The 12,632-nt window shown below is 45.7% G+C and overlaps 2 protein-coding genes across 3 annotated transcripts in view; one reads left to right on the top strand and one right to left on the bottom strand.

Annotated features, from left to right (window-relative positions):
- MAP1B (microtubule associated protein 1B) overlaps positions 1 to 258 on the top strand; it is a 115,223-nt gene extending 114,965 nt beyond the window's left edge. Inside the window, exon 8 of one of the 2 annotated variants that reach the window (XR_008316133.1) lies at positions 15 to 258. The gene's annotated coding sequence lies outside the window, so the exon portion shown is untranslated. Of the gene's footprint in view, positions 1 to 9 lie in introns of both variants that reach the window. The other variant, XR_008316132.1, reaches the window with a different exon arrangement.
- An 8,331-nt stretch (positions 259 to 8,589) lies between these two features.
- The window catches only part of MRPS27 (mitochondrial ribosomal protein S27), a 72,885-nt gene continuing 68,842 nt past the window's right edge, over positions 8,590 to 12,632 (bottom strand). The window contains exon 11 of the mRNA XM_053296076.1: positions 8,590 to 8,942. Within this exon, the coding sequence (XP_053152051.1) occupies positions 8,700 to 8,942 (243 nt within the window). The 3' untranslated portion in view covers positions 8,590 to 8,699. The remainder of the gene's footprint in view (positions 8,943 to 12,632) is intronic.

The following is a 12,632-nucleotide window of genomic DNA, read 5'->3' as shown; positions in this document are numbered from 1 at the left end:
TTTTCAAAGGATAGAATGATGGTGTGTGTAGCTCCCGTTTACCAGGTGCTGGGGCCAAATGGGATGGACATCATCATAACCAGCCTTGTGAGCTTCCCAGGAGCATCTGCAGGCTATCGTTGGAACACTGGACTAGTGGACCTTTGGTCTGATCAACTTGTACTCTATTTTTCTGTGTGTACACATGCAAAAACTGGTTCACATACTGCACAATTTGCTGTCTAAGTAACGGGTTTGCTTGTTGCTTCTTAGCCCCTTTAAACCCAGCTGATGCAGCTTGCTAAAGCAGGGCAGCTCCATTGCTACTAAGGAATGCATCTTTGACTCCTGCGGCTGCTACTCTCCCTGGGAATAATGGTAGCAATCATGCATTCCTTAGTAGCCATGTAGCCTCCCTGCCTTCACAAGCTGCTCTGGTAGGGTTTAAAGGGGCTAAGAAGCAGCAAGCACACCTGTCGCTCAAGACAGGTGGCTTGTGCAATATGTGAGCCACTGCACTTCTCGTGGCATTTACTCCAGGGTATACTCATTGAAGTCACTGGAACTGCTGTAGAATAAAAATATTTTGTGGATTATGGCCAGAGTCAATGATTGACATGAACTGCTGGTGTAGCGATAGAGCAGTCTAACAAAGATCCACACTGCAGCAGAGAGGCCACAATTTTTGATGCCCTCTCTTTCTCCCTCAAGGACATATTTTCAGATGACACAGAGGGCTTCCTGGGGAAGGGCACCAAAAATTGCTATTTCTCCACTGCACTGTTGAAGTTAATTGGGAGGTTCTGTTAGGATGCTCTCTCGCTGCTCTGGTGTATCCTTAATGTCAACCACTAAGGTGATAGGTATAGCTAACCGAATCACTTTTTGATTTAATATACATGCTTTTTTAAAGCGTTCCAATAATGAAGTGGTGTGTGAAGCTTGGAAGTTTGTGGTTTGAGCCTGCATTGTTGCTCTCATTCTCTGAATCCAATACAGCAACAGCAGTGTTCAAATGCTGTTTGAAAGCGATGACCAACCACCTTTCTTGAAAGAAAGCTTAGGACATGGGGGTCCACTTGTTTTCTTAACTTCACTTCAACCTAAGCATACACGTGGACGAGATAGTAGGTGCTCTATTATTGGATCTCCAGCTGCATTTTAAAGCTAAAAGAAGTGGATTGGAGTGTAACAAGAAGATAGCTTAACCATTTCCCCCTGCACCGTTTTCTCAGGCTAAATTCTCTACCCCTCTAAACTGTTTGCCCGACAGGACTATCCATACGCTATCCATTTGATTGCAGCTTTACAGACATCATGATTCATCCCAGCTGTATCATTATTGTGTACATAGTCAAGTGTAAACTGAAACTGGTCTAAATACATAAATATTATTAATCTCATAGATTTGTGTTTTGATTTCCAGCCAGATTTTAAATTTCCCAGTAATATGAGATCAATAGCTCTCAGCAACCTTGGTTAGTGATCAACTGGTCCTTCCTTTTACATTCTCTGTTCACCGGTGCAGAACCTTTATCTCAAAATAGCAAAATAGACTGTTAAGAGCTCAATCCACATAGCCCTGTTACTGTGCAATTTGCATTCACTGATTGGGATTTCTGTAGGAGATCTTGGCAAGCCACACTGAATTAAATGAACTTACACAGTGGCAGTGATTGGTGAGCTGCCCTCTAATGTTGCTTCAAATTTCAAAGTATGTTATGGATCTTGAAATTATTTGTTATTCACTCTAAGTTTTGTGATACATTTGCCACATAGAACCATGCTATTGGAAGGTACGTCCTTGCATTGTTTGTGTGTGCTAGTTCTAAGTGATATAATTCACCAATGCAAATGCTTCCGGAGCGGGAGGCCTGCACCTACTCAGTTGCAGGCTGGATCTTTCCCCATCCTACCTGGAGGAAGACCAGTTGAAAAATTCTATGACTGTTGCTGGCTGGGACTGTCAATGTCTTAGGAAAAGGCAAGATACCCAATAGTTAAATCTGTAGTTGGTCAGCTCTTGCTTAAGTCACAAATTCATTGGGTGGGTTCATATATAATGTGGGTATGTAAGTATGGAAGAAAGGCCAGATCCCGTGGGGCAAGTGCTTCCACTGCTGCCGCCATTTCCATGTTGGACAAATCCAGAAATGCTGAATGGAGAATGTAGGGCACCCACCTCAGCCTCATATTCGGCAAAGATTTGCAACCAACTTTTGAAGTTGGCTTAACAATGTTGGGCTTAGGGATTCCCCACCTGGCATTTCTGGGTTTGCACAACATGGAAACAGTGACAGTAGCAGCAGCAGCAATTACCCACAGGAACTGGTGGCTCTTCTGTACATACTTGCTGCCATTGTGTGTGAACCTGCCCTTAATCTGGCCAATTACGTTAGTTAAAGCTCTTCCTTTTGGGGATGCAGTGGTGGATCAGACAAGTTGCCTTACAATATATATATTCAATTCTGGCAGACATTCCTCTGAGGTTTCCAACTAAGCTTGGTACCAAGTCTTCTATGGTGCTCCTCATCAACACCCTGCATGGGACACTGCCAGGGAGTGATGCCTCCTTGGTTCAGGCCTTCAGTATTGCTGATCATTCATGTCTGTGACCTAATTGTCACTGTGATGAGATAAACTAATCACCTCCCTGGACTTAGGAGGGGCATCAGGGAGAGTTCCTGACAGTCACAAACAGGTCTAAGATCTGGCAGACAGGTGAAGACTGTTCTCAAAGCTGCAAGGAAGTTTTTGGAGGAGGCAATGAATGATTGCACAGGTAGGATCTGCCATATGAGTACTCTAAAGATGAAATGTTATCCCTCCTGATGAAGCTTCTGGGCCAGAATAAGGTGATACCAGCATGTGATACACAGTTTTGTCCCCCTTCTTTTACCCTAGAGCCCCAAAGCTACAGCCTGCTCCTACAAGCACGAGGTTCTAATCACAGAAGAGGAACAGTTTGATGTTACACAAGTAGACCACTTGTTTGAACATTAAATTATATAGCTGGCGGATAGATCAAATGTGAGCTGTTACAGTGCATTTCTCAGACTATCCACAGCTACAATCCCTGGTGGTTGGTTGTTTTTTTTCTAATAAGAGCTCCAGATGTCCAATCCCAATTCCCTGCCCTCCCCTAATGGCTGCTATTTTAAGAAAGCAAAAACAAATACACATGGGAGAAAAATACTGATTAACACCACATCTTGTTTTGGCCCTGGAATTACTGATAAGCCGTTTATTTATTTATTTAGTGTATTGGCCTTCAGATTCTGGCTCCACACAAACTGATATCAGTGTATGCCTCAAAAAGCAAATCGTATGAATCAATTCAGTGCCTACTACAATAGAAGCCAATGTGCTATGCAAATAAGTCCAGCATCCCAGTCATATTCTCCTTCACCTTTCTACAATCTGGAGGCTGGACCTTTCTATTTTCACTCTTCTGACCTGGATGTGAATGAACTTCTGTATGCTTTTTAACCAGTGGTGTTCCTGTATCCTGATTCCAGGACAGCAAAACACTGGACACCGTTGATCTGAGATGGAGGGGAAAAGATATACAATTTTCCTCTTGAGAATAATAGACACTGACCTTCTCTAATGGACAGAAAATGTTGTGAATATTAAAGAGAAGGGAGAGTTGTGCTGTATATTTACTTACATACATACTCATTAAAGTATTTGGTGTCTGCTGTGAATTTGAATCAGCAATTTGCATTTCAAATGAACAGAAATACATTAACCCTGCTGTGGCAGATCTTTTTACAAGTTACTGGTCACATACAATCTCTACAAAAAGCTGCCCAGCAACTAAAGAGGCTCTTTAAAGATAGGTTGCAAAGTGTAGAAGTACAAGGCGCGCTTACACAAATGCCATTACAGAACTCACCCTGCAAGATCTGTTTTGTGCATGCAAAATACAATGGCAACATGGGAATACTTTCTTTTCTGATAGAAAAAATATATACTCGGGCCATGATAAGGAAGAATAAACTTCTACATTTAGCAAAAGGTACGGACAATCAGAAAATTAGTATGGTGGTGCGGGGTGGGGGAGCCCTGCAGCTTTTCAACTGATTTGTAGTTGGAGTGCAGAAAGAAAACAGGATGTGAACATACGTAGCTTCAGAGACAAGACTTAATAAAAGGAGACAAAATCATTGCCAGAAGACAAAAGTCTTAAAAAACAAATGTTGAACTGTCTTCAATTGGTATTTATTTCCTATTGGCCAAACCTTCGTGCTGCAATCCAGCAATTTCCATTTTAAACTTTTACATTCTAGAACTTGGCTAATTCAGTAATGTATATGTTGCCAAGCAGCAGTAGTCTATTCCCTTTTACCACATGTGCTCAAAAGTGATTACATACACATGGGGCTCATTCCACCTAGCAGGAAGAGGCGGGGGGGGGGGCTCACTTTGTACAAAGCAACACACATTCATACATTGAAGTCACTTTAATTCAGAGGTTCCCAATGTTATTTAAAAAAAAGTGTACCCCTTCTGCCACAAACCTCCAGCTCAGGTACTCCGCAGAGATTTGTGTGTGCATGTATAAGTTTCAGTGGTGGCTGGTGAGGATGTTGAGAGGTATGTTTAGAAAGTGATTACTGGAGGTAAAGAGTGATTACTGGCAGACAAGAAGGGACAAATGTCCCTGGGCCCGAAGGGTCAAGGGCCAACCAGAGACCACCCCACAGCTGCAGCCACACCTGCCCTGCCACCACTTCTTAGCTTAGCCTCCAGGGACTGGGGGTGATCAGAGCAGTGAACGCCACCCCCCCCCATGGCAGCGGCGGGTGCAGCAGTGGTGGGCCTCTCTCCTCTGGCCGAACTGCATGCCTGCGCAGTTCGGCCAGAGGAGAGAGGCTTGCTGCCACTGCTGCACCCGCCACTGCCATGGGGGGTGGCCTGCCCTGATCACTCCCCAGTCCCTGGAGGTCAAGCTAAGTAGCAGTGGCAGGGCAGGGGGCGCGGCAGCAGGCAGGCAAAGGTGGCGGCAAGATGCTTATTGCCCCACCCCTTGCATCTGACATCAGATGCAGGGGGTGTGGCTTGGGGTGCAGAGGCGCATGCACTCTGCAGACGCGATAGGGCCCCCCACCCAGGTTTTGTCCCCTGGCCCCCGGGGGGGTCTTCCTACACCCCTGATTACCAGCGTGGTCAGCATGGGGGTGCTGACCATGCAAATGGCCTCTGCACACGCACAGAGGCCAGGTGAGTGTTGGAGCCACGGCAGCTGCCACAAGCAGGGTGCTGCTGCTCACGGCAGCTTGTGGGAGGCGGCAGTACTGTCGATAATCACTTTTTTATAGTACCTCTCACCACCCCTCCAGCACTGGCTGCCACTGGTAAGATTTATGCAAATTTAAAGGTCAATGTTATAAGATAAACCACTCCTGTCATGACCTTATGCCCAGACTAAGTTAAGCAAATGCAGTCTTCTTTCAAATTAATAGGTCAAGTTTATTTGTCCTATTAATCTGAATAGTATTAATTTTCTGAAGCAACGCCAGTCAGGCTAAGGAAAGGGGTACACTGAGCTTTAACATGTAACCAGCCAAGCAGGACCAGAGGAGGATGGTCTTCACAGCCCTCCCTCTCCTTCCACGGCAGACACATAGCTGAAGCTGCATCGGATCGAGCCAGTGATCCTCATCTGGAGAACAAAGAGCAAAGCTGCGGGATGGGAAGGCAGGAAGGCTCTGGGAGGAGAGCTGGTCTTGTGGTAGCAAGCATGAATTGTCCCCTTTGCTAAGCAGGGTCTGCCCTGGTTTGCATTTTAATGGTAGACTACATGTGTCACTACATGTGTCAGGGGATGGGGCCGCTCTGGGAAGAACATCTGCATGCTTGCATGCAGGAGGTTCCAAGTTCCCTCCCTGGCTTCTCCAAGATAGGGCTGAGAGAGATTCCTGCCTGCAACCTTGGAGAAGCTGCTGCCAGTCTGTGAAGACAATACTGAGCTAGATAGACCAATGGTCTGACTCGGTATATGGCAGCTCCTTTGTTCCTCTGAGTACCCCGCTACGAGTCCTTCAAGTACCCGCTAATGGGAATCCACGCTTTAATGTAAAACACAAACAAACTGTGCTTCTTCCTACCCAGAGAGCCTAACTAGGCTGACCAGCTTTCTTGCTGTGCCTTTATCACATTATGGAATCTGGTAATGTATGGACTGACTCTGAGCTTAGTCAGACAAAACAAGGCCTGTTCTCCACTACAGATCTGCTCGCCTGTTAGATGTGCTGTTTGTTAAAGCCCCATCTAAACAGCTGTGAGAGCCAAATTTAGCCTGTTATGGCTGCATTAGTAAACTTTGTTAAGCATAGATTTCATCCTGGCAACAACAAGAGGTGACCAAGATGCTCCCCTTTGGAATAGTGAAGATGCTGGAAGAGACAGAGAACTTGGGAGCTTGGTAGCAACCAGTCTCTGTGTGAAGTGCAATTGGTAAACACCGCTGGAATTTCCCCAGACATTTTTGAAAATGCTAGAGCACAGCATAACATCACATTAGGTATACAAAGGGGCAAGGCTGTTAATTCCTGTAATAGCACCGACTACTAAGGCTCAGCATGTAGCCTAATTTATGTTGCGCAAGTTCTATTTAGTTTTGTTTTTTTTAAAAAAAAAATCTACATTTCAAAAGAGCAGAGAGGGTTAATCTGCTAGGCAAACGATGTAATGTTCAGGAGTTCCCACCCACTTAAGCTGGCAAATTCAGGGGAAAGAATGCCATTGTACAACTTGAATTATGTGCTTATGGGTTATGTCCGTCCCGTCTGTGCAGTTTGAAAAACAGCATCTGTATATTTTGCTTTGGCATATTCCATGTCCAAGAAGAAAACCAGAGCTGCAAAAACCCACACTAGTCTACAGCAGTATCACTTAGCCAACTGAAGAATGTGCATTGTCGGGATCAGGTGTGTTCAGAGAGCACACCATTCCCTAAAGCAGGGGTTCCCCACAGGGGGTGCTTGAAGGTGTCCCAGGGGGCATGCAGAGCCCTCCTGCTGCTGGTCATAAGCAGTCTTATTGAAATTAAGTGGACTTCAAATGGGAGTAACTTCAAAGAATTCATGAGTAACAAATGGATTGAGTTAACAAACAGTACTCATGAGCAATTTGAGCTGAACTACAAACTGCTCATGAGTAACAGTCTAGATATAAGCCAATGACTGGAGTAGCCCGTCTCATCACTGTAACATTTAAATTTAAGAACATAAGAACAGCCCTGCTGGATCGGACACAAGGCCCATGTGTGTCTCTACTGAGACTGTGTGTACACACACATGCACGCACAAGCTCTGTGGGATTCTTGATCTGAATGTTTGCAACAGAAGCGGTACACTGGTTTAAAAAAAAAAAAAAGGTTGGGATCCCTTGCCCTAAACTAAAGCCACAGGAATGTATCATTAAAGATACCAGGCTGGCTATACTCTCTATATCCAAGGATCTTTTACGGTACCAGAAGCCAAACAAGTTGTAACCCCACTCCATAGCAGAGTTAGCATAACAACTGATCCAGCCAGAAACTGATCCAGCCAGTAGAACACATAGTTTCCTGAGCTCTATTTAGATTTTATATAGAAATCCAATGCCGGTTAGATGTTGACCATTGTTGGAAAGCTTACAAGCTGGTCATACGAACATAGGAAGCTGCCATATACTGAGTCAGACCATTGGTCCATCTAGCTCAGTATTGTCTACACAGACTGGCAACAGCTTCTCCAAGGTTGCTGGCAGGAATCTCTCTCAGCCCTATCTTGGAGAAGCCAGGGAGGGAACTTGGAACCTTCTGCTCTTCCCAGAGTGGCTCCATCCCCTGAGGGGAATATCTTAACAGTGCTCACACTTCTAGTCTCCCATTCATATGCAACCAGGGCAAACCCTGCTTAGCTAAGGGGACAAGTCATGCCGGCTACCACAAGACCAGCTCTCCTCTCGTCACCACAGATATACTCTCTAGGGAGGGGCTGTAGCACATGCTGCATCCAGAAGGTCTCAAGTCCAATCACTGGCATCTAAACTTAAAAGGACATCGGGTCGAAGAGCTAGAAATCCAATGACTGAATCCGTGGAGCGCTGCAGCCAATCAGTGTAGATAATACTCAACGAGATGGACCAGTGATGTGGCTTACTATAAGGCAGCTTCTTGCACATTGCCTCTGAATTAGAAGGGTCCATTTATTTTTTTAGCTATTATGGTGAACAGCCATTAGTAAACCCAGGGAGAAAGGCATGGTTGTAAGCCTCTGAACCAAGGGAACATGGGGGCACAGCAAGTAAGACTGAGGATCAGTCAGCAAAATTTGTATGGGCAGAGTTTAACTCTTGGGAGTAACCACTTTTAAAAGGGCATGAGGGCCGATAGTGACTATGGCAACAGCATTTTGAAAAGCAAGCTTGTTTTAGCAATAAAGCTAAATTATGTTTGATGACAGATCTTTTCTCCCAGACATAACAAATACAAAATTTGTTCAAGAGCAACAAAGGACTTTCAGAGAAACAACCACAATTACAGGCTTAAAGCGGGGTGGGGGTGGGGATGCGGAGATACCCACCCACAAAAACACTCTCACAAGAGGGAGACGTAAGATGGGTCCAGAAAGGTTTAATTTGCAGGCTGTTCTCACCACAGGGCTGCTAGGCACACTCTGTGAGCTTGCCAGGAGAATCTGTAACAGGACAGAAGTCTCTGAGCAGGTTTATGGAATGGAGGCTTTTGCTGCATTCCGGGCTTCTTGCTCCTGCTTGGCTCTCTCTCGAGACTCCCTCTCCCTTTCCATCAGAGCCGCTCGCTCCTGCTCCCACTCCTTCAGCCTCTGCTGGTATTTCGCAATGTCTTCCACTTCAGATGCTGGCAGCTTTTCCTCGACAAGCTGGGTGGCCAGTGTCAACAAGCCTGCAGATTCCACCTTGCCAAGAGACTGCAGTTTAGAATGCAGCTCCTGCCACCAAAGGGTGTGCAAAGAAAGAGAGACAGAAAAAACAGCAGCTAATCAGCCAGTGGCAATACACCAACAATCCACTTGCCTGGCCTGGGTAATCTTTTGACTGGAACTGGAATGTGAAATTGTACAAGCAGGCACAGTAGAGTACAGCTGATTCACATTTGTCTTGGAAATAGTGCACCAGCCACAATAAAGGAGCATTCCTTCCTTCCTTCCTTCCAGCCTCCCCCAAAGCCAGGAAACAGAAAAGAAAGGATTTATAGATGAGATTTTTTAAATTATTATTTAGCAATAACAAAGTGGAGACAAAATATAATCAATTTTTAATTCAGCTAAGTGCTGGGGTGGGCTGAGCTTCCACAGCGAATGGGAAACACCATTAACAAAAACGCTTTGAGCTAACAAGTGAATGGCTAAGAAGCAATCTAAACATTTTAGGGCTGCCCCCACCAACCCAATGCCGCTGCAAGGACTTGTCCCAAGTTGCTTCTGCTAACCTTCCTTGCAACAAATGGGAATAATTTAAATAGGCTTGCGCTAATGGCACACTAAATAGCTCCCATGAGCCCCTGTGCTATTGCTCTGGACATTCCTCTACGGCCTTTTCCTAATGGCTCACATAATCTTAAGCCAGGTTCCATGCATGCAACCACTGTAATTGCTTGAATTCTGCTTGTGTGCTGCAGGGTGGGATGGGGCTATTCTGTTCCAGTCAGGCAGAATTTTGCTAGGCAGCCAGTAGTATATCATATCTAAGTTCTGCTTAAATATATGGTGCCATATTTCTTACGATACACCCCGAAGGATCATAAAAAAATATTAATTCACTTAAGTGCTTTAAGATGCAGGGCCATTTGTGGTTATGGAAGTTTTACGGGATGGCTTGACATTCCCCTGACAAAAGGCAAATTAATTGCCCTAATGGGGAAGCCTCCCAGAGAGCGGGAAGGGAGCTGTCCTAGGAAAGAGACAACAGCACAATCAGCCTGCAGCTGCTCAACAGTTCTGCTTTTTAAACCCTTTGCTCATTCACCAGAAAGGGCATTCCCATCTATTACAATTCTATCCTCCAAGGACAGCAAGGACAGCCAAAAAAGGTTCTCCCTCTCCCCATTTTCTCATAACAACAACTCTGTAAGGTAAGTTAAGGCAGATAGTGACTTGCGAGCTTCATGGGGTGTGTGTGTGTGTGTGTGTGTGTATTTCAAGCCGTTTCCCTGATGCTAGTATGACATTTTACCAACACATCACTTTTTTGAGAGCGCTTAGGGTTAGCTGCCTAATCGAATGAGATCTGCACTGAGTCACCTCCCCACGTTTGTACAGGGTGCAAAGAGACCTGGGGGTCAGGGAGAACACAAGGCATCTGTCATGGGTTGTACACTGCTGGGCTACAGTTCCAGCTGCCAATAATGATTACCACACTAGCTGTTTTCGGGACTTTCCATGTCCCCCTGCCCCATTCCCCTGTTCTTAGTTTTATGTGGTCTGTAATCTCCTTCTCCATGTTTGCTCACAACCATCCTCTATGCAAGGCACGCTGTATTACAGCGCTAAAACCTGCAGTCTAAAGTGACAGCAGAGAAAAGCGGGCAACCATTTCCCCACTGCTTGGGCTCCACACCCACGGATGTCATCAGGGCAACTACAACAGGAGAAGAGCAGCAACAGCACAGGAAAGCCTCATTCCTTGCAAGTTCTCCATTTGCGGATTTGCATAGCTGTGGCCAGGTCACAGGGACCCAATTTCTTTATTCGTGGGGAGAAAACAGGGCTATTTTCACTTACCCGCCCCCACAACAGTCCTGGGGCTGCCTTTTACATGGGCAGCAGCACCAGTAGCTTGCTAACATTGAGGTTTCAATGCGCAGAAGAGTGAAACCAGTGAAGGCAGGCTCCCTTCTGAAGGCTCTAAGTCAGTGCTGCTCCTGCAGATGTTGGCCTACAACTCCCATAATCCCTGGCTATTGGCCACTGTGGCTGGGGATTACGGGGGTTGCAGTCCAAAAACAGCTGGGGGAGCCAAAGTTGAGCAGGCCTGCTCTAAGTTCAAGGAGCAGGGGATGTGATCGAGCACATATCCGAAGTGCAGATCAGTGGGGCACTACAACCGGTGTTGTTTCTCTGCTGGTGTACCTAAGAGAGAATAGCAGAATGAGAGGCCATACTCTCCAAAGCTGTATTATCTGTTCCCCCAGTGGTTCAATCGAGAATTGAACTGAGAACAGGCGGAGCTGCCCTCAGTGTGAGAGGAAATGCCTCCAAGCCACCCAGCCAACGGTTTGCATAACTCAGCACTGGCTATCCACAAACAGCCAGGCAAACAGTGCAGTCCAAAGCATGTTGACTCAGAAATACATCACACGAAGTTCAATGGGACCTTACTACTAAGTAAGGGGCAAGTATGCTCAGGACTGCAGCCAAAATCGTGGGCTGGGAGAGAGGAGCTACTTGATGCAGCTAAGATTGTATTTATTCCGTTTCAATGACGACTAAGAAGAATCACCCAGCTGAGGCTCAAGGGGGGAAACAATACTCCCTCTGGCTGCAGGACTGAGGCTGTCTGGAGAGCAAAACCCACGGATGCTATTCATTTTCGTCAAGCTAGTTTCCTGGGCTTCTTTCTCACCCCAACTGCACTTTTCTTGACCCTTTCACTCTCTTAATAGCAGAGCAGTTTAGCAGCTCAGTGGCCAGGAAAAGCGACTGTGCATTTATGCCATTCAGTGAGGGAAACCCCTTGTTTAGTGAAAAGGTTTGGTGCCCTTTTGAGAAATGTGGCCCTACCCCAGCACCAAACAAAATTAAAAGAAAAAAAGAAATGCCACTGAGCAGGTTGCTAGGCATAAAAACCAAAAAGACTTGCTTGGCGGCCTGAGAGACCTGTTTAATCTCACTCTTCCCGCTGCTACTCCTTGGGCTCTGTAAGCAGACAGCCAGAGATGCTGCTATGATGAGCCACGTTCCCAGGCATTGAGCTAGACATGATGTGGTAGGAAAGCCTAAGGGCTACATGGGTGTGGGGGGAGGAATCCATGCAGAACCGCCCAAACCTAAATACAGGCAGTCTAACAGGTTTAAAGTTGAAACACATTTAAAGTTATTTATATGGTATTAAATGTTAACAACATTTACATGATATAAAAATGCAGAAGAAGTATCCAGCATTTTCCCACCCACTGGACAGACTGAAGCAGATTTTCCTTTTACTGCACCATTGGATATAATACGGCCTCCATGTTTTTCCACAAAGTACCAGGGATCAAACTTACTTTTTAAATCTTTAATTAATACTGAACATTCAGAGGACCGGAGAGACCCGAGTTCAAATCCCCATTCAACCATGATACTAGCTTGGTGACTCTGGGCCAGTCACTTCTCTCTCAGCCTAACCTACTTCACAGGGTTGTTTTGAAAGAGAAACTCAAGTATGTAGTACTGGGCTCCTTGGAGGAAGAGCGGGCTATAAAAGGTAGGTAGGTAGGTAGGTAAATAAATAAATAAATGTAGCTACAGTTCTGAATGGGACTTGCATGGACCAGGAGTTCACATCACCAAACACACTGCCATGTTGTGGCTCATTGAACTCAGCTGGGTACCATCATACCATTAGCCTATGGCAAGCAACTCCCCAGGCCCCCAGCTCAGGAGGCCCTGTAACACAGACATAAAGGTGGCCGGGTTTAT

This window comes from Hemicordylus capensis, chromosome 2, assembly GCF_027244095.1.
Source record: "Hemicordylus capensis ecotype Gifberg chromosome 2, rHemCap1.1.pri, whole genome shotgun sequence".
Classification (NCBI taxonomy): domain Eukaryota; kingdom Metazoa; phylum Chordata; class Lepidosauria; order Squamata; family Cordylidae; genus Hemicordylus; species Hemicordylus capensis.
This window is presented reverse-complemented; position numbering and strand designations above follow the sequence as displayed.